At 35.6% G+C, this 27,483-nt stretch overlaps 1 protein-coding gene across 1 annotated transcript in view; it reads left to right on the top strand.

Moving 5' to 3' along the window:
- Positions 1–27,483, top strand: part of LOC109109323 (protein O-mannosyl-transferase TMTC2-like) — a 96,659-nt gene that overhangs the window by 62,118 nt on the left and 7,058 nt on the right. The window contains exons 3-10 of the mRNA XM_042744329.1: positions 10,146–10,971; positions 12,521–12,635; positions 13,734–13,819; positions 15,471–15,655; positions 16,000–16,078; positions 19,290–19,411; positions 24,230–24,311; positions 26,219–26,333. Coding sequence (XP_042600263.1) covers positions 10,146–10,971; positions 12,521–12,635; positions 13,734–13,819; positions 15,471–15,655; positions 16,000–16,078; positions 19,290–19,411; positions 24,230–24,311; positions 26,219–26,333 — 1,610 coding nt within the window. The remainder of the gene's footprint in view (positions 1–10,145; positions 10,972–12,520; positions 12,636–13,733; positions 13,820–15,470; positions 15,656–15,999; positions 16,079–19,289; positions 19,412–24,229; positions 24,312–26,218; positions 26,334–27,483) is intronic.

Raw genomic sequence — 27,483 nt, 5'->3', positions numbered from 1 at the left:
CTAGTGGTATTTAAAAAAGGCAGTCTTACATGGTTAATAGTATAAAAAAAATAGCCAGATTGAGTCTTGTTTCATGTCTCACAGGACGAGTCTCAGAGGCAGAAGTCTTTGTACTATAAGCCCTAATGTAAACCGTTGGCCGAAGTAAGCCTTTGTTTGGGTTGTAGTTGCTGACTGGTTAATTTACTGTTGCCTGTCCCCTTCAGTCCAGCACAGGTCTTGCTGAAGATGGAGTGTGATGTTGAGGAATCCATAATTTCCTTAGAAAGGCTTTTAAAGCCATGTCTTATGGGAACTTTTAGCATGTTCAGGTTCTTTATATGTACTTAGTGCTATGAAACAGTTGCTGGAATCATAGAGTAAAGCACAGTATGACCTCAAGGTGGCCACATGCATGTACACAAACATGCTGCCATATACCACAGCTTGTCATATGGCACTCAATCACACCCAATGTGTTTTCTTTGGTCAAGCGCAGACAGTGTAAACAGACATGGATTTGTTAAGTTGATGCAGCGACAAGGCTGGAAGACATTATAACCTACACAGCAGAATCACAAGTCCATGTTCTTTTCACATTATTAGTTTCGGAGAGCTCTGCTGACGGTGCACAGGAGGTCTCACTCCACACCACAGTCCATCCAAACTCTGCCTTGCTGAAAGTGCCAAGTTTTAAGCTACAAAAAACCCGAAAGTAGCTTCACCTGAGGAGATAAGGTTAGTTAAATTGGTGTTTCACATATATTTTTCTCACACAACCTCAAAAAAAAAAAAAAAATATTACAGTTATTTTCATCTTACTCTGTTCCTCTGAGAAATCTAATTTAATCCTGATAGGATCGTTGTGTGTGATTGCTTTATATGTATTTTTTACACTTATTAATTTTGACCTCCGTTGTTCCTCATCTTAATTAATACTTCTTTTAATTAAATATGTAATGTTTAGTTATATTTTAAATCACATTAATGTTCAAATTCGGAGTATGTGACCTTTCATAAATCCCTCATGAAAAGGATAGTTCTCCCAAAAATGTAACTTTTCATCTCTCTTACTCACACTTATAAAATACCACACTTGTATGATTTTTTTTCTTCTGTGGAATATGAAGATTTATTGAAAGTCAAAGGGGTCCAAAACAACATTGGCCCCCAATAACAGAAAAAGAAAATGCTACACAATTTTGTTTTTTGAATGAACCATCACTTTTAAAAAAAATATGACTACAAAAATCTCAATCCCATTCAAATCAGTACATGAAATCACAGATGTCTTATGTTAATAATTTTAACTCAAATGCCATTTTGGAAGCATGTCCAGTCTAAGTTTGTGGCATAATATGCTAGAGTTGTCATTTTCAGAGTGGACGGGGGTCACATGGTCCAATCATTTCCCGGGTTTTTTTTTTTTTTTTTTTTTTTTTTTTACAGAAAGTTGTGACCTCTGAAAGGGATGAATCAGTATCTTGTAGCTGCCGCTGAGGATTGTGGACACACACACGCTCGCCGAACCATTCAGGCTAAATAAACAGCAGCGATTTAGGAAGCAGAAGTTTATGCTAGGAGCTCTCTCTGTGGCTGCACTCAATAAATTTTTCACAGGGAGCAATTTTGAGTTTGAATAGATTGGGGTTTCTCAATCTCATCACTTTATTTACATTTCAGATTTTCCTCTTTTGTGGTTAAGCTTTATAGTTTTGGGAAATGGTGATGCATGCCTGCAAGACATTTCTTTTGGCTACCCTGGAGAGCTCCAATACATTGGCACATAGGCCTAAATATCCTTCAAATGTCATTCTTCTCCATCTATGATCAAATCGGACTGCTGACCTGGCTGAAATACCAAGAACAGTTTAGAAAGCAAGCAAACCCAAGGCCAAAATAATTTCATCTTCAACTTTCTGATCCCCTTTGCGCTTTCCACAATTATGGCCTTGCTAGATAATAAATGTCTTTCTTTATTTGTTAAATATAAAGTTTCATATTCGCATCGGCTTGAAGGCGAGCTCTGCGTGACTCTACACCTGCAATTTAAAGATTATTACTTTCTTGTGATAAATCTTCATAACTTAATCATCCATTATTATTTTCCCATTCTTTTGCAAGTACTGCATTTCTTTCCTGCTTTGCCATTCACAGCAAGGCAAAAATGAACTCAAACATTCACCTTGAGAATTTAGATATCTGTTTGCCGTTTGATTATGAAGTTTGTTACACTTGGCGTATCAGAAGTACCAGCTTATCTGAGCACATTCCCGTTTGAGCTGGAATGATTACTGTAGGACTGCGGCCATCTGGAACACTGGCACATCTTCAAGTATGGAAATCTTCAAACGTCTCATCAAACCAAGGACAAACATTGCTATTTCATTTTATTTTTTTTTTTTTACTATTACTTTTTTCATTGATTAATGTTTATCTAAATTAAGACACTACTTAAAGAGGGTAAGTAAAGGAATTTAAGGGGTTTTGTTAAGTGTCAATCAGTTTAATCAAACTGATACTGGAAGAATGTTAAGTTGTAAATCATTTTAAATGTTGTAAGTGGGAAGTTTGTGGTGTAGTAGCTGTCATTTATTTGCAGTTTTTTAGTTAAGCTCTTGCTTTCTAGTTTCTGTAAGTAAAGCAGTAATACAGTATTACAGGCCTTATAAAAATCAAATTTGTAAAATTTCAGGCTAAGAAAATGCTAGAGTGTGGGTTCGTCTGCTGATTCTATAACTGTGGCTCATGGAGAATTTGCTGAGAGTGAGACATAATAATGCTCTGGCATTATATTGCCTTCTTTTTGTGCCTAAAGACAATTCCAAGGCTGTTTTCCCACCATAATCATATTTTTTTATTAGACAAAACATTTAAATAGTTATGGGTTGTCTGATTTCACATTGGATACATTGGATAGCATCTTGCATTCTTGCTTGCTTTCTCTCAATTTCTGTCTTTGTGTGTTGTGTGACATTTCGGTCCCTCATATTTATTTTATTTATCTTATCTCAGCTTCTGCTGCATTAAATGTCTCTCCAGTAAATGTTATCAGAGCGTAATTCCTGTTTGTCTTTGCTGCTGCCTCTCTTTGCCAAAATTGCTGATGGCCTGTCACAAAACAGTTAAAAAACTGAAAGCCAGAGCTGTGGCCTAGTGGTTAGTGCACATAATCCAGTATGTTTTCCTTTTTATTCTAAATATCATTTGCTAATTTGTTCCAAAACTGATCTGATTTAGTCACTTAAAATGAAACCTATTTTTCACTGCTGTTTAATGGACAGGTCACATCTTTCAGACTTAGAGTAGCTCTCAGGCAGAAACTGCTGGTTTGTGTCTTTATCCCTGTCATTTTCCTTCTACAGTATATATATTTTAAAATCATTTTCAAGATGATTCACCTTAAGATTATAAATGGTATACATAGAAAATTTGAATGTAGAAATTGTTGTAAGCTCAGACTTTGGCTCCATGAATCTTTAATGGCAGCGCTTGGAGGTTTGTCGTCTGAGGCTGAGCTAAGTAAATCATCTCCTGTAGCTCTGCACTTGTCTTCAGGCCTAAAGTTGCAGATTCATTTGGAAAGTCTCATTAAGTGCAGCGGATTACTAAGTGCAGACTCGGATGGCTTTTATCCGTCGACTCTGCTCTCCCCAAATCCCTCATGGTTACAGCCAATTTACTCATGAAGGAAAGTCAAATATTTAACACCACCCTCTTCTATCAGTCATGTAGGTTAAATCTGAGAGTGATGAGGCACACGTTAGCATTCAGGAGATGGAAACACTGACAGACTTCTGAGAAAAGGCCTTACTCTGAAACTTTGAGGAAAGCTCAAAATATATTGGTAGAAGGGCAATCTGCACATAATATGAGAGCGGCTTGTTGGTTTAAGTGAATTTTAAAAGCTAAATCCGCATATGGCATCTTGGCTATTGGGCTGTTTTTTCTTGATCCGTTAATAACTGCGCTCAAAGCAGCTTCAGAGCAAATATTCAGCTCGTTGAAGCTGAATCGCAAATCTCAAAGCTGTGTCAGAATGGCTTAGATGTTTTCCAGTCATGGGCTTGTTATTTGTTTTTAATTTCTTAATTTTGATTTAGGTTGTAGCATACCTGAGGCTGGAGTAGATAAGAGTTCTAATGAATTTAGTTTTTGTAATTATGGTGTTTTGTAATTATTGTGTATTTTTTTTTCTGCATAATTTAGATGCTACATCAAGCCATACTCCTCTCCGTTTGAATATTAATCTGTTAAATCTGTTATTAATAATAATCGGTTTAAAATATTAGACATGCAAACAGAAAATTAATCATGCATCATAGTTGAGGCACTCAAGGACTAGAAATGCAAAGTAGGGCCTATATATTTTATTTAGTTTTAATTTAAATTTTAATAATTTGTTATTATTTCTTCCTATTTTTTGATATACAAAACTGGGTTTATTTTTGTATAAAAACAGCTATCATTTATGCTGTTTATTTATATATTTAAATGTTTTAAATTATATATGATTTTTTTAAATATATATAATTTTAATAGCAGCCATGAAAAAAAATCTACTAATTATCAAACTTTTTTGGAGGACAAAGCATACAAAGTTTGAGAAAAGTAACAATGACTTTTTTTTACCTTTCTCATATAATAAATCTCATAAAATAGAAAAAAAATGCATTTTTGAGATAGAATCCAGAGCTTATTGAATTTTTGGCAAGCTTCTTTCTACCCCAAATGTCCTGGAAAAAAAATTGCTGCCAAAAAAGGTTTTCTTTCTTTCACTTTTCTTTTGAATTGGTCTGTTGTGTGCTTTATCTCCACGGATGTTATCCTCGTATGCCTGTTTCTAGTGGTTTCATTTCAAACTGATGGAGAGGAACTGACAATGGGAGGAATGGAAAAAGCCCCAGTTTTGTGTTAAACCACTTATTTCGAGACAACCTGGATTATAGACACAAAAAAAGACAAAAGCTATATTCCACATTGGGCTGCAGAGGGCCTGATATTGAAAGCGTAGGCCATATTATAAAGATGGACACTCCTGGTTTATATGGGAAATGATGGAGATAGAGCCAAGCACTAAAATCTCTCTCCATCTGTGACTGGTTGTTGTTCTCTAAGGGTTTGGTGTTACCAGATTTTGTTCTGCCTTTCTAGTTGGTTTTCTGTCTTTGTGTCTTGTTCTTTTCTCCTGCTTAAACTTTTATGGTGACACGTCTCTGCGTAGACATTCAAATAGCAAGGTCTTCAGTGTGCACACATGGATGTGGTTAAGTCCACTGTTTTACACACGGTGCCAGATACTAGGCAGACTAGAAGTGACAAATGTTGTTTGTCTGATGGCCAGGTAGTGTGAATAAGAGAGTTTTACTTTGTGTTTGTGTTCTTAAATTCAATTTTCTTTTTTTTTTTCACACAGCCTGAGGACATTTTCGCTTGGTTAAATGCTGCCACATTAATCCAGCATTGCGCATCAGTACACTTCAGATACAATGAGGCAAACACATTCCTGTTTTCTCAAATACGGTGTCTTGTTGTGAGAATTGGAAGATTTTTCCCAAAGAGACAAGTCAACATGAAACAGTGTTTTGGAAGGTTTTTACTTTTGTAATGTGGCTTATTTTAGAGTGAAATGGGATATTCATTGAGACAAAGAGGTGTAGAACTTGATTTTATCCACTGTGACTAAATTATATAAGTAAATTAATCGGGAATTATGGAAAAGTTTGCATTTCATACTTTACCTGAATGTAGGTTTGCGAAAAACAATTTGCAAGTAGCCAAAAACTGGTTAATGTTATCCAGTAGTTCATGCTTTTTTTGACATGTATGAGAACAGAAAGGAAAATGGAAAAAGAAAATTTCTGTGGAAATCAAGTTTATTATTTTGATTAAATATTAAGACAGTTTGATTTTTTTTATGATTTATTATTTATGTAATTATGTACTCATAAGTTGCATTCAGTAAGATCAGTGTGTTAAAATCTGACTTAAATACGGGGTCAATTTTGATTTCCCTTTGACATAAACAACAAAAAATGGCATTCTCTCTCACACACACACACAGATTGAAACCTACACAAATCCCAGGGTCTATGTGTTTTGGCTCCAAACCTGCAAGTGCTAAAAACCCCTGCCGGTTCTCGAGAGCCTGTGCAGTCCCAAACCTGCAGCCGCCTCATAAATCCAGCGAGAATCCTGTGTGCAAGCATTCACACTCCCGCATGACCTCACTGACACATCTTCAGCCGCCGCAATCCGTCTCACTCGCACCATCTCACCCCCACTGGGTTTAAGCTCCGTTAGACCGCCGGTAATTTGTATAGAGTCAAGTTTTTATTTATTTATATATTTATATATGTGTGCGCAAGAAACAGCCCATATTTACAGGCTTTTGGTGAGATTGGCTGACAGGGTCATGTGGAGTTCAGTCATTTGCTCGTATGTGCACTAAAGTGACAGATGCATCCACATCACCGCACTTATTTGCAGAGATTTATACCTGTTGAAATGTATGAATGTCTCTCGTACTTTAAGCCGTTTGAATTCACAATCCTTCAGTGCTAGATGAAGATGGTGATACATCACCCTGAAGCTCTCCTGGCCCCTTTGAAAATCCCATATATATGAAGAGAAACATTCAGGAGGGCAGTGTCATTTAGATGTGTAGACATTTTGAAAGCCTTTTTCCTGGTATGAATTCTTTGATTCCAGGGATGTAATTATGTCTATATACTGTGTGATCGTTGCTCTCTTACTGATGTAGTTCACTAATTAGAGACAGGAACTGCCTTTGTACTACAGATGTAGTGAAGTATGTGAGGACTTTCAAGTGTAACGAAAAAGGAAATAGCAGAGCTTGCAAGGCAGCAAAAACAGCTTTGAGCTTACAGCTTTGCTTTTTGTACTAATAAAATGCTGCATGAAAGTCATCGTTGACGTTTTAATGAAACATGGCAGGCATCTTTGTGTCAGTCAGCTGTCTGTGAGAAACATCACAATGTCTTTTCTGTGTGAAGACAACTAGTGATGGTTGAATAAATATAAGACAACCCGTTACAATTGTCTATGCAATTATGTGCGGATATTACAATGACCTCAACACTGTTGTTTGCAACAACTAAATAAAAAAGCATACTTAAAACTGCAGTTATCTACAAAACAAAGTTTAAGTAAAGCTTAAATATATGAGTACTATATGCCGAACTTAAAAACTTTATTTACATTTTATTTTGCATGTCATTATCAATACTGGTAGTTTAAGAATCATAACCGAATTGTTTATTCGAGAACATTTTTAATTGCTAATTTCAGAAAGCTCTACTTACTGTAGTATTTTCTTCTAATTAATTTTCATTTTAAGAGATATACAGTATGTGGGCATTTGTGACCTTCATACCAATGCAGTTTAGACCTGCCTCAAAGTAGTTCTGTGTTTCTCTTCAGTCGGACCGTTCCGCTTGGCCTCTGTAGCCTGCTGTTTCAGGACTCCTGTGGGACGGTCCCTTAACGACCTCTTCCCTTCAGCCTACAGTTCACTCCGCTGGGACGTGCACGTTCCACCTGAAACAGCCAGCTGTACTGTATGCTCGAAATCAAAACACTTTCAGATCTTATCAGTATTTATCATGTAAACCATTTTTATTCATTTCAATATTTATTATGTTCATTTCTAACTGCACTGATTTTATATGTGTTCAAGCTATTGTTGTAGTTCTATTGCTGTAGTATTCATCTTTCGCAATCGTTAATGCACCCATCATGCATTCTGTCAGTAAACTTAAACAGATGTCACAGGAACTGAGAGACACAGGTTATTAACTTGATGTTGTCCAAGACTTTAATTGGTGACAGATTGATATGTCTTACAGACATAGTTTTCTTTAAGTGTGCTGCAAAACAAAAGAACAAGCTTACATTTTAAATAGCTCTCATGTAGATTTTATTTTATTTGTCAGTTTTTTGTTTTTTTCTGTATTTATTCATTTAGGGAGAACAATCATTTACAGGAAAAAAAAAAGTTAAATCAAAATTGAATGTAAAAAATATACAATTCTTTCATACAAAAAAGTATGTTATGTCATTATGTTTTTATTGTTTTAAGAATTCATTCAGTAAAAAATATAAAAAACTATTTATCTTTAAACAAAAAATGTTTTTAAATGTTTATTTTTCTCTTTGTGGCGTGTGGCTCTTTCTATCATGTCACAGATTCAGAGTTGTGTGCCTGTCAGGTCTTACGGTAAAGGTTATGTCGTTTGGGACATGCTCTTTACATCTGTGCTACATAACATGATTACATGGGAAGTGGCCTGTTACAGACATTTCCCCTGAGAGTAATAATGTGCTCTTTGTCTAAACCAGAGATGACCAAATCCAGGACAAAAGATCTATACTGTATAAAGCAGCTGGACATTAATGCAGAACACATACTCACGGTCTCACAGTCATTCTGTTAGTGAGTCAGCTGGGAAGAGGAGTATTTCACTCTAAGTTACAATAAATGGTGTTATAGGCTGACAAAATGGTTCACAAATAATCATTAGGGAAAGCTTTCCAACATTAATCTTTAATATGAATGTTTTTTTCAAATGTACATAACATCTTGTTATGAAATAAAAATGAAACTTTCATGATTTACTTACATTTTTCCAAACCAGTGGAATACAAAATGTGATTTTCTTTCTGTTCTTTTCCATACATTTAAAGTGAATAGGGACGAATGCTATAAGACATATGATCTCTGTCATTTCTCTGACTTCCTTCACTTTTATTCTGCTTTTTTAGCAGTGTTAATATCCTGCCTAACATTTCCGTTTGTATTCTGCAGGAGGAGGAATGTCATAAAGGTTTGGAACGACATAAAAAAGATTACAAAATGTTCATTTTTGGGTGAACTATCCCTTTAATGGTGATTGACAAAGGCCTTGAAGTAATCATTTGCGTGTTTGTTTGCCGTCTGTACCGAATGAGTTCCGTGTTTGGAGGAAGTCATAAAATTGCTTGAGGCTATCCACGATCCAAAATCAACATGAAAAGGAAGGCGTACTGAACTTCCCAGCTGCTCTACCAGCAACTGGTCAGGATTCCCTCCTTTTACTTAACATGTAAAATATTCAAACACTCCATAAATACTCTGAAATCATTTTCATGCTGGAGTGTTTAATATCAGCGCTGCAGTATGATGGATTGGCACCTTTATGAGGCCATATCTTGTTTATTTTATAAAGTCTGTAAAAGCCGGCTCTATGAGACAGAGATGAATGCGGCACTGCCTTGTGTTGTGACGTCAAGCTGACCAGCAGTCAGTGACGCTACGTTTATTATTCTGGCCTCTCTGAAAAATGTGGAAAATGTGTGTCTACATTTGGCCAAGGGTTTTAAATTGGCTGATTCTCGTTAACCATCACAGGCCTCGCAAGGATTGATGTCACAATGAAACCGTAGTATGTGCATGTGGTACAGTATGTATTGAATAACTCTTAAGACTCCAACAAATTGCTAATGAAGGCTGCTTGTGTTCCAGATTGTGCTCCAGTGTTTATTTTTCTGGTCTCAATTGACTTACTGTTGGATCTTTTGCCTTTTTTTCTCATTTTTTTATTTAATATTAAATGCAGTTGGAATGTATTGGTCAATCTTGGTATTGGTAATAAACCCGGTCCAGATTTAAGCACAAGGATTTGAAAAACCAAAAGTCATACAGAAAAAAAAAAAAAAAAAAAGAATTCAGCCATATCCTTTTGTTCTCATGTTGTTTTCCCTGGTTTTGTTTTTAAGAAAAAGCCTCCCTGGTATGTTTTCCTTAAAATGTCATTCATTTGTAAAAAAAAAAATCAATGCAAAATCAGCCTAAACTGCAATGCTGTTGAAAATATTTTAGTTTGTTTTGGTTTTATTTGTTTTGCTTTGCTTTGCTTCACTTTGATTTTTCATTTTGTTTTGTTTTTGGTTTGGTTTGTGGTTCGTTTTCTTTTATTTTGCTTTTCTGTGTTTTGTTTGTCTTTGTTTTTGATAGTTTTGTTTGTTTTTATTTATTTATTTATTTATTTATTTATGGTTTATATTATGTATGTTATGTTATGGCTATATTATGCTATATTATCCTCTTTGAAATCCCTGTAATTTTGTCTTTTGATCGATGTTGTTTTTCTGTTTTCGTTTCTCAGAAGAAGAACCTGCACCTGCTGTTGAGCGTTTTTCTGCTGGGCTTCTGGGGTGTTATTCTTTTGGCTTGCCGTCTTTACTGGATGGGAAACAAACCTCCAAACTTCTCCAACTCGGACAACCCTGCAGCAGACTGTCCTTGTTTCCTAACTAGGATGCTAACATTCTTTTTTCTCCCCGCCATGAACGTTTGGCTCCTCCTGTGCCCTGAAATGCTAAGTTTTGATTGGTCAATGGATGCTCTGCCTCTTGTGAGGAGCCTTGCAGATTTGCGAAACCTCCACACCGTGGCCTTCTACACCTCGCTTCTAGCGCTGGCATGGTTCGGGCTTTGCCATTACCCAACCAAAAGCAAGGAAACCAACGGGAAAGCACATCATGTAGCAAACGGGAAGTCCACCAACGGACACAGTTGTAGCTCTGATTATGAACACTCAACTTTTTACTCAAACTCAGTGCAGATGAATGGAACAAATGGTACTGCAAAACACTATTCATCGTCTTTGCCCACCACAGAGAGTTTGGTGGTCTTCTCATTGGGTCTGCTGGCCGTTCCCTTCATCCCTGCCACCAACCTATTCTTCTACGTAGGCTTTGTGGTGGCGGAGCGAGTACTGTACATCCCTAGTATGGGCTTCTGCCTTTTGGTAGCAGTGGGGATGAGAGCTTTATATGTCAGATTGAGGAGGAAGTCCTCCAGAACTTTGGTGCTAGGCTGCTCAGCAGCCCTGGTACTTCTTTTTGGGATTAAGACGGTGTTGAGGAACCATGACTGGCAGAATGAGGAGATGCTATACAAGTCAGGGATATCTGTGAACCCTGCTAAAGGTAATTTTAACCCCCTGAGGTCTGAGGAGATCTTGGGGCCCTTTGTGACATTTGTACTTATTTCAGCTACGTATAACATTTAACATAGTCCAAGTAATTCAGGAGATTCTACCACCCCTGTATTGAATGACATTATTTTCCAGTGTTATTTCAGTATAATTGAAATATTTAAGTTTAGTAATATTTTGAATTATGTAGATTATATATATAGAATATTTAATTTTTAAGTTTTAGTAAATTTGTGTTTTGTCATTTGTATATATTTTAATGTGTAATTTTATTTGTTTTTTATTTTGTGTTTATTTAATATTTTATTTCAGTTTTTATTACAGGTAATAAAATATTATTTTCTGGTTTTAGTTAACTGTAAAACCCTGCAAGATATTGGGAGTGTAATTCTTGTTTATGCAGCCATATTGTAATATTTAGTTACCCAAAGTCATGTTCCCATTCATCTACACTACAACTAGGCGTTGTTAAGTGTTACTTAACTTAAGGGTGACAGCAGGGATGTGTTGCAATCATTTATTTCCACACACATGCTGCTGCAAACCAAAAATGGATTTTGCTCATCATGAAAAGTTTTGAGGTTTGAGTGTTAATGTATCAAGTTTCCTCAGCCTCTCTTCATTTCTTTACTCATTTTTGGTCTATGGCTCAAATATTTAAATTTAAATCTAAAACATTTACTTACAGTAGATAATTTTTAGGTAAGTGATAGTGACATTTACAAAGTGTGCACTGGCATACAAAACAAAATCACAAATTCCTTTTAAAGTACTACGTTCCAGTAGCACAGTGAATATTGCTTAGTTAATTGTAAGCACAAAATGATTATTTAATGCATAAGGATCATTAGAAGTTCCCCCAGTTTATCAGACACATGGATTCATGCATCAAATTCACTTTGTGTGTGGAGCAGAGCCACTGAACTGTTAAATTATCATCCTCTCTGATTGAATTCCATCTATTAACAACAGCCAGTTATCTTTATTTGTTAAATCTCTCAAATTGATTGTCACGATTTAATTTAAATAATTAATCAAGCCAGACTGCATCAATATGACTTTGTATTACCTCCCGTGATCTCGCCCCTTTCATGGCACAGATACTATGCATGGGTAGCATCTAAAATTGCATTATTATAATGTAATTTACTTTCATTCCCTTGCTTGTGCCTCTCATAAGCCTTTATGAATTTCAGATTCTGTATCCAGTTTACTATGTGACTTGGATGCCCAAAACGTTTGCAAAAGTTTCACATTGTTGCGTTATGATGTAACCTAACCAACCAAAATGCAACATTGTGAAATTTTATGAAAACGTTCTGGAGACCATGTCAAAGATACCAATAATGTAGCAAGAAATGACACACAATTTACATATTTGGTTTACCAGAAATAGAATGTCGTGGAAACATTGTGACTAGTTAAGTTTTTTTTTTTTCAAATGGATACTTACTGTATGTAGTCTCTTTTTTATCAAATTTTTAGATGTTGCTAGATATCTTGTATTTTCAGAATTTTAATGCTTTATTCTCCTTTCTCAGCTTGGGGTAACTTGGGAAATGTTCTCAAGAACCAGGGAAAGGTGGTGGAGGCCGAGCGAGCCTACAGGAACGCTCTGTACTACCGGAGGAACATGGCTGACATGCTGTATAACCTGTAAGTGTGCAAACTTCCTCCTAACAGCCAACTCTATTGATCTGTCCTAGTAAAGCTGAGGAAATCTCCTGAGAGGCCAGACTATGACTGTCCCCAGATTCATCAGCCTTCCAGAGGACGGTGTCAGGGACCCACGAGACACATTAACCCCCACAGTCAGGGCGTGAAGGCACTTCATACATAATTCATATACCGCACACGTTTGGGCTGGGCTCAGTTATCCATTTAAGCAGTGGGGATGGGAATCCTTAGGCACCTCACAATCCGATTTGATTTTAATTCAGGGAGTTGTGATGTGATTAAAAAACGATTCTCGATGCATCTAATTTTTTCAACAAGAGCGTACCCAGTGAATGGGTTTAAAGTGATAGATTTTGCACACTACGTCATTCATGGGATATTTTCCTGCATTTGCTTTTTCAATGAATAACATTATATTAATTGTAATAATAGTTAGCATGGAATCAGGAATCAGTTGTTAATAATTAAAAACTATTATATTCTAATTTCTAATTTTATGTATTTAAAAAATGTTCATGCCTGTTCATTTGTTTTCTTCTGAATAATTCTCACAGTGAAACTCTGTCTTTTTTTTTCATTTTCATTCGCTGGATTTTATAGTTTCATAGTTGATTTCATAGTTATTTAACTTAATTAAATATTGAACAGTTGAATGCAAATGGAGTGAATATAATGACTATCATTTTATTACTATATTATTTTAAGTGTGTTTTTTTTGTTAATATAATGGGTTTAACTTTTTTATGCTGTAAGATGTTAGTCCATCAATTTAAAATGTGCCTAGTCGATTTTAAAAAAAATTAAATCTTACAAGGCATTTGGGAAATACCATTTTTCTTCCCACTAGCCTTTGTAATATTAGTACAAACTCAGGGCTTTGATTTTGTTTTCATTCTCTGGAAGTTGATTTCATAGTTATTTAACTCAATTAAATATCACTGGAAAAAAGTTAGATGTAAATGAAATGAATTTAATGGTTTGTTTTTACCTTTTTCATTTCTGTGAATTTGAATTAACTGTGTTACCCATACTTTGTAACTGTTCTTGTTCTCATTTTTCCTTCCTTTTGGATTGCAGGGGTCTGTTGCTCCAGGAAAACAACAGATTCTCAGAGGCTCTCCACTACTATAAGCTGGCCATTGGGAGCAGGCCAACGTTGGCTTGTAAGTACAGCTCCTCTTTTTATGAACAATTTCAAGCCGCCTCAGTCTTCACTGTGTCCAGGCAACTACAAATTAAAAGGTCTGTGTAGTTGTGTGTGTGTGTGTGTGTGTGTGTGTGTGTGTGTGTGTGTGCTCGAACTAAGTCCAACATTAAAGAAATAATGATGATTCACAGGCCTACACGGTCACTCTGTTTCCACTCTTGTCAAGGAATGACTGACGTTTGATGCGATTTCAACAGAAAAAAAGAATCCCGGCCAAAATCCTTTTATACTATCTGGCCCAGTGTGGATGCATTTGCAAATGCATGCACTATTTTTGGCCGTTTTAAAGTTTCTCATAGAATTTCCAATGTTATTTTTAGTGTCATGGGAGGAAATTATTGCAACTCTGCTTGAATGACTAGATTTGCCCAGGGAGACAATTATCATGATGTATGCAGCAGGGTCTGGGGATTTTTAAGTCAAATTTTGCTTTACAAAAGGACATTCTGTAAATCAATCAGAATCAACTAGCTGGTCATAAGGATGGTTTACGGTCAAGTCTACCACATTTTGTAGGAGATACATTTTTGATAATACAAAAGAGTAAATATTAATATTACTGAATATTTTTAATAATAAATACAATAGCAAATCATCATATTAGAATGACTTCTGCAGGATTATGCTAAACTAAATACTGAAGTAATGGATGCTGAAAATTTGGCTTTGCCATCATAGGAATAAAGTTCATTATAATTAAAGTATATTAAAATAGAAAACAGATATTTTAAATTGTAATAATGTCACAATTTAACTTTTTTTACTAATATTTGTTTTTACTGGTACTGTACATTTAAATGTTAGCCTTGGTGAGCATAAGAGACTTCTTTCAAAAAAAAAAAAAAAATCCAAACTTTTGACATATATTTATATAGTATACATATTTTACTATTAATGTTTTAATATTAAGTATCAAAATAAAAAGCATAAAAGTGGCACAAAACACAGTACCAGAAACATACAAATATTATAGAATAATTATAAAAAGTAGAAAAAAATAAAATAAATGGAAAAGAATAAGAAAATAACATTTGTATTCAATACATAAAACGGTAATAATAACCCATTAAATAAAGAATTGTGATTTAAGTCATGTTTTTGCACTGGTGCAAAACTTTAAAGAATTCACCCCGAATTTCAGAGCAAAAATATCTCCTCACTCGCTACTTTCCTCACTTGCCACTTTAGTGCAGTAGCATTTCCTCCCACGTTAATGTATCGGGACATCTGTAAGAGATCTGTAATAGTTTGAGATCAGAGCATGCACATATTGCAGCTCTGAGAGTGATGGATGTCTACTAGTCCCTGCTGCAGGAGTCCTGATGATATAAACTCATTCAAATCTGTGGTTCTGTGTGTATCTATGGTCTATTAAGAGCATCTGAATTGAGCCTGCAGCTGGAGTGGATATTCCCCTGCTGATTTAGATTTGATTCTGGCCGGGTGAATAGTGAATATGTATTGGCACCTTATCGACTAGACTGCAGGCCGCTGATCTGCATAAATCAACTAGTTCATTCCTGCAGCCCCTGTGGAGGTCTTTCTCTGAGCCTCAATAAGCCTCATTACCTTTTGCACTGATATTCACCCTTTCCTCTCTCTTTCAGCCGCCTACTTGAACACGGGGATTGTCCTGATGAACCAGGGCCGTCTAGAAGAGGCCAAGCGCACTTTTGTCACTTGTGCCGATATCCCAGATGAAAACCTGAAGGATCCTCATGCACATAAGAGCTCAGTCACCAGCTGCCTGTATAACCTGGGAAAGCTTCTTCATGAGCAGGGCCACCAGGAGGTGAGATGCTCTCCAACACAGTTAAAGCCTTTAGATTTCAATTCTGTACACACCAAATCTGAGGTTACGAAAGTATAAAAATCAGTTTTCACACCATAACTTTTCAGACCAGTGCTTTAATCATGAAATGTGTTATTTCTGACTGTGTTCAAATTGGTTTCCTAGAAAATATATAATGTGAAAAGAAAGATCACCAGAATGTTATATTTCAGACTCTTGAATTTGATTGAATTGTCTTGTTTTGTTTGTAAAAATGAAGGCTTGGAATGAATAGACTTTTAGTCTGAGTACTTTATGCTTACAATTGTGGCTTTTTATGAATTAATGGTGTATTCTGTTTTTAGGAGGCCATATCTGTATATAAAGAAGCAATACAGAAGATGCCCAGGCAGTTTGCCCCACAGAGCCTTTATAATATGATGGGTAAGTATGACGCTGTCTAGAATGCTTTGTTCCAGAGTCAGGTATATTTTTGTATGACTGTAATTAAAAAAAAAAAAAAAGCCATTGCTCCATTACTCCAGTCTTCAGTGTCAAATGATCCTTCAGAAATCATTTTAATATACTGATTTAGAGCTAAAAAAAAAATTCACATTATTATCAGTGTTGAAAACATTAGTGTTGCTTATTATTTTTGTGGAAACTGTGATGCAGTTTTTCAGGATTCTTTGATGAATAGAAAGATCAAAAGAAATTTTCAGTATTTTAAAGATTTATTGGAATTTATTTTTATTTTTTTGTCATTACAGTCACTTTTGATCCTTGATGAATAAAACTATTAATTTCTTTTTTAAAAAATAATAATTAGAAATTAGTGAAAAATAAAAAGAATTTAAAGTGCCCTTATAATGGGTTATAAAAGGTTCATATTTTGGTTTTGGGAGTCCCCAACAACAGGTTGACATGCATGCAAGGTCAAAAAACACTTTCATTGTCTTATAATATGCATTTATTTTTACCTTATTTGCTCAAGGACTCCCAAGCGATTTGTTTTCCAAGCCCCTCCTTTGCATGACGCTAATCTTGCGGTGATTGGTCGATTGGTCTCATTTTAATTTCATAATGCCTGTAATGCCTGATAAATCAGTGTTTGTGAGTGCAGTGCTGCTTTGTTTACAGCCGTTACCGGGGAAACAGCTATTTTTAATGCTCCAAAAGCGGCACCTAGTGGCAAAGAATGAATTTGCATTTTCATTCAGACCAACGGGAAAAGACCAACAAGTTGGCGGGCAATATGCTAATGTTTCATGTTGAAGTCAACATGAAACGGCTTGGGATTCATTTTAAAAATGACTAATTTCAATGATTCAGAGTCGACTCTTTCTTTTGAGAGACAATAACTTTATGCACGGTGCACTTTCAGATGTAAAACTTTGCGGGATGTTTTAATTCACTTAGAGCTGTGTTACACAAGGCATGAAAGGTAATTTACACAAGGCATGAAAGGTAATTTTCAAAAATCCACTTTAATTTAATATTGTTGCAGTGTTTGTTTTGTTTTTAGACCGATTGTTTTCTGTGATGTAATGGACTGTTTTTCTTAGCAGAGACTTTAAGCTCTCTACAAGATAGTTACAGCTACAAGATAAGCTAGTTAAGCTGTCTACACGATCATAAAATAATTTCAACTCAAATCAATATTTTGTCTATATATTTATTTGGTAAGGAGTTGTGTAATAAGTGGGATCATGTACAGTCAGCAGGCCATTATTGCAAAATAAACCCCTTCAGGGTGATAAAAGACCTCACTGTCAGTCTTATTTTACAACAGCTTCACATACAAGATAAGTTAGAGGCTTTGTACAATACAGAGAGCGTGAGAATTGTTCTGTTTTATTTAGAGCGTTGGAGCAAACTGTTAGATTTTAATATCTTATGCAACACATTTACAAACCCACAGCTTTCAGCCTTTCCCTCCCATCTCATTTTCTCACATTTATCTCTTGACTGTATTTTTCTGTAATTCTTTCTTTTTTTCGTTTCCCCATGTTCATTTCTTTCCAAGCTCATTTGTTGTTAACTTTTCAGGTTTGTGTTCTTTTGTTTGTTGTCACTGTTTCAACTGTATTGAGCTCGTTCTAACAGCCAAAATCGACAGCTGTCTCCTCTGACCAACTGAGCCAAATACAGCTTGACTGAGGAGGTCAGACTGAATCTGTTAAACAATCCTTTTAAATTGCTAAATATACCAGCATGTGGATGTTTTGTACACTACCATTCAAATTTGGGGTAGGTAGGAGGTTTATTATTATTATTATTTATTATTATTATTATTTTTTTGGTAAGAACTGTTTTACTTGATCATAAAATAAAACAATTTTAATATACTTTGAATTGTAATTTATTCCTTTATGATGCAAAGTTGAATTTTCAGCAGCCATTAGCCACATGATCCTTCAGAAATTATTATAATATGCTGATTTGATGCACAAGAAACATTGTTTTTCAAGATTCTTTGAGAAATAGAACATTCTAAAGAATAGAATTTATTTCAAATCAAAATCTTTTGTAACATTATAAATGTCTTTACTGTAACTTTTGATCACTTTAGTGCATCCTTGCTGAATAAAAGTATTACAATATTTTTTTTCATTGCTAAATTCATGATCATACTCTTACCGTTAGGACTTTTCAGAAACAATGTTTTTCTATTGCACAAAACAAATGCGTGACGAATGAGGAATTGTGTTTGTTTAAGATTTGGTAAACGAGTCAGAGTTTTCTGTATTTCTTCAAAATCTGCATTTCCAAAGCAATATTCATGTTCATTTACAAACATGGAGCGAGTTTTGTGTGACATCATCATTCCCAGATGTCATAAGTGAGCCATATGCAGTATGTCATTTTTTTTATCTTTAAAATAATAGCTGAAAATTCCAGTGTTATTTGACTTTAGGCTGTTTTAATGACCCACATGTCCTATATTTGACATTGGTGCGGACAGAGGTGTATTGTGACTGACGGGTCTTGTGAAACCCCAGTGTAGTCACGTATGCTCTGCTTATGTTATTTTAGCTCTAATTACATTACATTAACATTGTTTAGGCTGTGTTATCTCAGTGAAGTAGCTGTGATAGGCTCTTCTGTAATAATCTGTCTGAGAGGAGCGTGTGTGTTATTGCAGGTGGGTGGGGAGCTGGAGGCTGCCTGAGGTATTAGATGATGTTTAAAGGATAGGAGTGTGTGTTTATACTGGTGTCATAAGGAGTCAGCTTTTACGTCTGGATTTATAAGAGTAGGGTTGGCACTGGGAGAGGCATGGCTTTGAATTGCTGAGCTGAAGACTGGAGGACGTTTTTTTTTTTTTTTTTTTTTTTTTTTTTTATAAGAGTAGTATACATGTATAATTATTATTGTAGTTTTAATCAAATGCAAAAATTGCAGAATTATCTTATATATATATAATCAAATAAAATTGAATAAGTAAAACTAAATAAATAAATTTTGCTTCAGCACTCGTTTTGCATAAACGGACGAAGAATCATCAAATTTTATTGAGTGTCTGATTTTTTGTGGGTCATTTTCAGTTGACTGCCTTTATTTCTGCTATGGAATAAACCACAGTGAGGGGGGTGCTTATGTGCTTCCTTAACTTCTGACCCGTTGACCTGACCTCTGTCTCCTCCCCTCACAGGAGAGGCCTACATGAGGCTGAACAAACTGACAGAGGCAGAACACTGGTATAAGGAGTCCCTCCGAGCCAAACCAGACCATATACCTGCACACCTCACTTACGGCAAGCTCCTGGCAATGACGGTAAACTCACTTTCTAATGGACACTGAGTGAATAAGGGATTGAGTTAGCAAGTTATTGGCTAAATATTTAGGCTAGTAAACAAAAGGTTTCAAGTTTGCAACACAAGCAAAGGATGCCCAAGGTCAGAATAGTGGTAGTTTATCCTTATATGGAAATAAATCATAACTTATGATCCCTTTTCTGCTGACATAATAGTCCATATAATAAAAGACAGTGGGTCTTTTATGGACATGTTTTATGGACAAAAAACACAAAGATATTAGCTAATTGACTAATTAGTAACTCAAACACGATTGTCTGGAGGACAGAACTCTCTCTTGAACATTAAATACCCTTTAGGCATAACAAAGCTTGAGAACACATTAGCTTTCTATGTCTAAGAGAAGCTACCATTATACACTATAAAGAAACCTTTTCTATCCATAAATCTAAACTGAGAAGTCATCCCTTAAGACCAGACGCATTCTTTCATTCTCTCTGATCTTGAAACTTAAAACTGAAAAAGTGAACCAGCTAAAAACAGAAGACTGAATTACTCGCACGGATGCCCTGGGTCTGAATTCACTCAGCAGAAATCCGTGTGGACAGATAAGAGAGAAGATGTGTTAAAAAGGGTTGAGAGGAGGTGATGGCTCTGAGAGTTCCTGCTCTGCGGCGGAGCACATTGTCTCAGGTTTACCTGTGTCTGTCTCCTTTCATTTCCACTCTGACCATATGGTCCTCTTCAGGCCTTTCTCATTCATGTGGCCACCACCAGCTGATTATGTAAAGAAAATACAGACCGTTTTAATTTACCATCTTTGAAAGCTCAACAGACGGTACAAGGAAAGCTGTGTGTTTTTGAAAGAGGGTCTGTGCTTCTAGCAGAAATGGAGCTTCATGTTTAAGCTAGGATGACAAGAAAATCAAATGAGAAGTGCGATAGAATCTCCACTACGTAGCAGTGTCATTTAAAGTCAACACTGACCCTGTTTACTTTCTTAATGCGGGTTCCTGTTTTCATTGTGAATGATTCATCAATGCACACCATTCTAAAGACGAATGTTATTTGTATAATCTTACTGTGAAGTAGCAGTTTGACATGCTCATGTAGAAAAGGTAAAAAAAAAAAAAAAAATATATATATATATATATATATATATATATATATATATATATATATATATAATATGTTTACAGGGCTAGAAAATGTCAAATATTTAAAATCATAAATATATGATTATTTTAAAATGTTTTCAAAAGAAGTCTCACTTACCATCACTGCATTTAAAATGTTTTTTTTTATATTTCATATTTTAAAATATGTGTTCTTTTTATGGCAAAGCTGAATTTTTACCATCATTACTGCAGTCTTCAGTATATAATATGCTGATTTGGTGCTCAAGAACATTTATTAATATCAATGATGAAAGCAGTTTTTGTGAAAAATAGTTTTTTTAGGATTTTAAGAAATGCATTTATTTAAAATAATGCATCCTTAATACATTTATTCACACACACATACACATAAACATCAGTCAAATATGGATCAAACACTCTTTTAAAGCTATTTTTATAAAACTTAAAAAAAAAAATGAAACTAGCTTTTATTTAGTTTGTTTAGGTGTTCTTGACAGCGTCATAAACCTTGTTGCAAGTAACAAAAACAGTGTAGTATTTATAGCATACTCTTCATAAACAGTTTATATTAACCACACATTTCTGCCAGTTACATCATTTCACACAGCCAGGAATAAGCAATGTCAGATGAAAGAGTTTGTGTCTCTGTCCCTCTCTTTCTTTGTCTTTCTTTTTCTCATCTCAGTTAACTAAAACCCCAAGACACACTGTCCTCAAACATCTCAATCCAGGCACTCGCACTGTAACCAAAGAAAGCAAGTAAACTACACAAACTTCCTGAATGAGGCCATTGGAAGAGGCCAGAACAAGTCAGTCCACCAGAGACAAAGTCAATCCATCACAGAGCCATACTGCTGTGATGAAACTCACTCAAGTGAGAGCAAATTCAAAAGGTGTTGTCTTCACTTCAGAGCCATAGAAGAAAGTTTTCAGCTCAAATCTCCCTGGTGCTTGCGGTTTCTGATTGCTTAGTGCAGAAACAGAGTAAAACATGAGTACCCATAATCCTTTGGCTGAAAATAAAGCGTCCTCATGGGTGAGGGGGCCTGGGCAGTGATTTGATCAGTTCACTGACCTTGAATAAACCTGAATGGATGAGTTCGCTCAAGTGTAGTGAGTATTTGGTTGTTAGTTCCATCAGTGTTGTTTCGTGAATGATGTGCTTTTGTAAGTAGACTTTGTAGTTTAGATTTGCATGGCAGCATTCATTATTTGGGTTGTCAGTCGAATGAAACTTTGAATGGTTTTTAATGTTGTAATATTCAATTTAGTTTAATTAAACATATATCATTGTTTGTTAAAAGAGTTCCCATCAGAAATGAAAGTTGTAATTCAGTATTAAACTGCATTGAACTGCATTATGTAGCATGATTAATTGCTTTCATTTTGTATAGCTTTTTTTAAATTAAATACACAGAAGTTACAATGTTAAATTGACAACCCTAATTATAATTTCCCTTTAAAATTGTTTTAGATAATATAACATATTTCTGTCCCAGTGCTGTCGGTCCTGTTAAAAACAGAAATATTATGAAATATTATTCTAATTTAAAATAATAGATTTCTATTGTAATATATCTTAAAATGTATTTTTTTCCTGTGATGAGTTTTCAGCATTATTACTCTACTCTTCAGTGTCATGTGATCCCTCAGAAATCTTTCTAATATGCAGATTTGGTGCTCAAGAATAATTTCTTATCAAAGTTGTGCTGTTTTTTTTTTTGTTGTTGTTTTTTTTGTGAATTTAGAATTTTTTTTTAGGATTATTAGATAAATAGAAAGTTCCAAAGAACAGCATTTATTTGAAATAGAATTATTAATAAAAAAGGCTTTTCTGTCGTTTTAATGTCATTAATTCATCTAAAAATATAAATTAACGATGAGGACATGTCCTGTCAGCATCACATTGTCCCGGCATCATTTCCAGGTGGGGAACAGGGAAATCTTCACGGTCAGGGGTCAAAAGAGGGGAGACGTGATGAAACTCGGTCCTTTCCCCTGCTGTGCTGACCTTCCCTGACCTCCCTTTAAAAACTCACCGGGTCACAGAGCCCAACCCCAGGGATGCGAGTCTGCGTGTGTGTTTGAGTGTTTCAGCTACATTACTGAATTCTCTCATTTCCATTGCTAATCAGGCTCAGAATCCGTTGACGAACACCACAGAGACGTTGGAACAGCAGTGTGTCTGTTGTCTCTCTGATGTCATGTTCAGATTAAGGGGTCGGGGGGCCAGCAGAGAAGTGTGTGTGTGTGTGTGTTTTCAGAGGAAAGGGGTGAAGCAGGATATTGCTTTAGAGTGATAACACAACCTCAGCGGATGACACTGAGATGTGTTTGTCAGGAATTGACAAAGCTTATCCTTGTGCTGAATCTTTACTTATTGAAGTAAGGACATGCATTGTTTCATATGCAACAAAACCCCAAAGTATAAATATTTAGGATACACTACCGTTCAAAAGACTGCAGTCAATAAAATGCTTTTTATAGAAATCACTACATTTATTCAGTAAGGATGTCAAGTCAATCTAAGTATTTAGACAGTAAAGATGTCTATTTCATTCTTGAAAAAAATCCCACAATAATATTAAGCAGCAAAACTGTTTTATATTGATAGGAAATGTTTCTTGAGCAGCAAAACAGCATATTAGAATGATTTCTGAAGGATTATGTGACACTATAGATTGGAGTGAATTCAATTTTGCAATCACATGAATACAATAAATTGAAAATACATTTAAATAGTAAAAGTTATTTTAAATTGTAGTATTTCACAATGTTACAGTTTTTACTGTTTTTGATCAAATAAATGTAGCTTTGGTGAGCATAAGACACTTCTTTCAAAACATTAAAAAAATCTTCAGACTGAACTTTACTCTGACCTTTTTCCCCCATTGCATATAAACTATACAGGTAAAGTGTTCCAAGTGACTGTTTCTTTATTTTTCTCACACTCTTGACATGGTGTAAGTTTGCAAACATCCATGTCTAACATTAAACAGCACTGGCTCTATCAAGCGTAGGCATCGCTGTGAGTGCAATGCATTGATTTAAAGCTACACATCGCTGCGCTGGGGATTTAAATTATACAGTGTAAATAAAAATATATCACTGTTTTGCATCTGGTCTGCAGATAAATCCATGCACAGTTAATCAAGTGAGAACACGGTATGATAATACATCTCAGACTGGAACCAGTATGAATTCTTCAGGTTTCAAAATGCACTGGAGATATATTCAGTTTCAATCACTCGGTTCTCTGGAATATTTTAGTATAATGATCACTAAATATTCTTTCTTTTTTTTTCTCTTATCATTTAGCTTTCTCCTTCTTTTTGCCTAGTGATATTATTTTTTAAATAAAAATTTTATTTATTCATTCAGTTGCATACAGTTATCATGCATGCATGCAATCCCATTTAATTAAATAGAAAATATTATTTTATTTTGTGAACTTTGTGTGCTATATTAACTATAATTTAAAACTTTTTCTTGTTGTTGATTTTGTTATTTATTTTTCATTTAAAGATAACTCTTGGAATAATGTAGTCAAAGTGTGCGATTATAGCAGCTAAACACATTTCCTGTTGCTCTAGTGAACATTATATATCAGGTCAAAGGTTAGAAATGAAAAATGAACGTTTCCATGAAAACCTCACCCTGAAGAAATTCCTGATATGCTTTGTTTGTTTTCATTTCAGGGTCAGAAAACGGAAGCAGAGAAGTTCTTTCTCAAGGCGATCGAGCTCGATCCCACTAAAGGGAACTGCTATATGCATTATGGTTGGTATTACTTTATTTTATTTCTCCTCAACTTGCACACATGGGCTGAAATGACATCAGCTAGTCATCCAGTAATGCAAAGATAATGAGGTATATGAATCCACACATTGCTTTGCTGACGTAGTGAAATTCGTGAAATACTCCACAACGTCTTGCACGGTTTCCACCTCGACTCCATATTGGCCTTAATTGTTTGCATTTAGCTCTTTAGCTGACGTTTGTCTTGTAATTGAGGTTACAGTTATAGGCTTTTTCGCAGCAAGATAGATGGTGCCGTGCAGGAAGTCATTGTTTCGGCATTATCTGAAGCGTAACTGGTATACAGATGTTATTCCAGTGAGACGAAACCACCCACGCCTCAGCGAGCAGGGAGAGATAACGAGGCCTTATTTCTCGAAGGAAAAAGCATACGAGTTTTCATGTGTGTCTGCATGAATTTGATTTAGCTGAATTATAGCCTGTGGCCATTTTCTCCAACTGAGACTCTGAGATTATTGAAGCTCAGTTTCCTTCCCAGGGATTTATGGATGGAATTTGTATGTCTCTTTTTTTTGTTTATTTAATTTTTATAAATTTATTTCTTTTTGTGCATCGCATCATTATTTTCAGTGTTAAAGGGATAGTTCACCCAAAAATGAAAATTCTGTCGTTAATTACTCACCCTCATGTGGTTCCAAACCTGTAAAACCTTTGTTCATCTTCAGAACACAAATTAAGATATTTTTGATGAAATCTGAGAGCTTTCTGGCCCTGCATAGTGAGAATTATGTCTTTAATTTTTAAGGCCCAGAAAGGTAGTAAGGACATTGATAAAATAATCCATGTGACGTCAATGGTTCAACTGTAATTTTATGAAGCTATGAGAATACTTTCTGTGCGCAAAGAAAACAAAAATAATGAGTTTATTCAATGATTTCTTATGTTTTGTTTGATTTTTTGTCTTACGTATAAAAGTACCATGACACATGTGATTTTTCATGGCTAATTTGTGGCTAATTTTTCTTTTTTGTCTCAAAAAATGAGTCTTCCATGCTTTTCCTCAGATCCTAGATTTTTATGGTTGACCTGTCCCTGGATGCTCCCATGCATGGATTTAGTCCAGATAAACACAGCATCACAGGCTAACCCCAACAATATGTTTTCCACTCGATCGCTGCCAAGGCATCTGCGTAATATAATTTAGTACGTGTCTGATCAGACATCTTCAGAACACGTACTATCCAAAGGCCATAAAGATGATCTTGTATTTCCTTCTATTGTTCTTTAGTGCATAACCACTGTATCAGAGAACGTGGCTTCTTCTTTGTATTTTCCGTTTCGTGTGATAGACCGCCACTGTCATTTACCATGGGGAGAAAGACTCTGCTTCGTGCCGGAATTTTTTAATATTTGTATAAATTATTTGTACCATCCAAAAAATGCCATAATCAATGACAGCGTTCTAGCTGTCTTCACTTTGGATTGCATCGCTTCTTAGGTTTCTACTTTGGTCATTTCTGTTTGGGAAAAAATGTTTGGTTTTGGCCCAGCAGTGTTCAGGAGTGTGGAGAGCCATTTCGGCAAATAGCAACAAGCTATTTATTCCACTTCAGTCTTGACCGATGCCTCTAGCAACAATACTGCAGAGGTTTGAGATCCCAGTCAGTCCCCTTTCCACAACCTTACAGGAGTAAGCATTTAATTTGTCATGGAAACATGCCTATCGGAGAAATCTCAATTGGACAAATGGTCTGTCAGATGGTTCGCGCCGCGTGCAGCGCCCTTGCTATCTCGTGTTTCACAGAATCATTGAGAGGGCAGACCAAACTATCCATCCCTCAGCCAAAGGAAATATTTCACATTTGTCTTTCCAAGGGAGTAAAAGCAAATATAAAATGAAATTCCCCCGCTTTTTTTTTTTCCCTCAGGTCAGTTTTTGCTGGAGGAGTCACGGCTTTTGGAGGCCGCTGAAATGGCAGAGAAAGCCGCTCAGTTGGACAGTGAAGAATTTGATGTGGTTTTCAGTGCAGCTCACATGCTCAGGTGAGGAGGACACGCTAAATCCATACGGACATTTTTTTCTTATGATTAAATACCCATATTCCTGGACAAAGCATAAACATTTTTGTAGCACATAGCAGCCATATTAGTGGTTAATATTTAACAAAATATTTAGTTTCATAAATAAATAAATACTTCATTTTTTTAAGGGAAACTTTTAGTTTCATAGCAGGATTGGACAAATTTCAGAATTGAAAAAACTGAATTCATGAGTTAGAAATTCTATTCAGTTGAAGGATGTTTGTCAGTGAGGCTAATAATACTTTTCAAAATTTTCAAACAAGGCTCTTGACAAACTTAATATTTATAATTTAAAACAAAATACAATTTATGTATATTTTTGTTTTTAAATGGGCTTCCTTAAATTCACATTGCAATTCCATTTTTATTTTATTTTTATTTTTTTGCCGTAATAAAAAATCAGTGCAAAATCAGAAATTCAACTGGAGTTTATTAAATTTCAATAAAGAATAGTGCCCCCTTTTTTTTTTTAGGTACAATAATTACTATATTGGGTTACCACCTCGATGTCCAATGTGAAGACTGGATCCTGAAGCAAAACATGCTGCTCTCTAAGATGTTTTTCTATCTCTTTCTCTTTTTCTTTTACTTCTTCCACCTCCCCATTTGCATGGATGCTTTCTTTCTGTTGCAATGCTCCACAGGACATGTAATGGAAAGCCTGCATTAGTACCCTCGCCTCGAGGTTTCTGATGAATACACTTCTCATAATTACTACATGGAGTTCACATGGTATATAGTTACACACTTCCTAAAAAGTATTCCAATCCTATAGCTGATTTTGCACGGTGCTTTTTGCTACAAGAACACTTGGTTGTTAATTGTAGTCTTAGGCTGTGTCCCCTGCCTTCGTGCTAGCTTGCGGTCCGACTCATTTGAAGATCAGGTTCCTAGTGTGTTTGTCTTGGAAGAACTTGCAGAAGGCTCTCGGGTGGGGGGTGAATTTGAGTGGGGTGGGGAAGTACGAGGCTGCTTCAGATGTGCGGCTCTCATGGGCCCGTCTGCACCGACAAGTTTGCTTCCTTACTTTCAGTTTCCTTGCCCTCTTCAAACAAGCAGTGGTTATTTGAAACCCCGGCCAAACCATGTCACTGCCACGCAAAGTAAAATG

The sequence above is a fragment of the Cyprinus carpio genome, chromosome B18 (assembly GCF_018340385.1).
Source record: "Cyprinus carpio isolate SPL01 chromosome B18, ASM1834038v1, whole genome shotgun sequence".
Lineage (NCBI taxonomy): Eukaryota > Metazoa > Chordata > Actinopteri > Cypriniformes > Cyprinidae > Cyprinus > Cyprinus carpio.
This window is presented reverse-complemented; position numbering and strand designations above follow the sequence as displayed.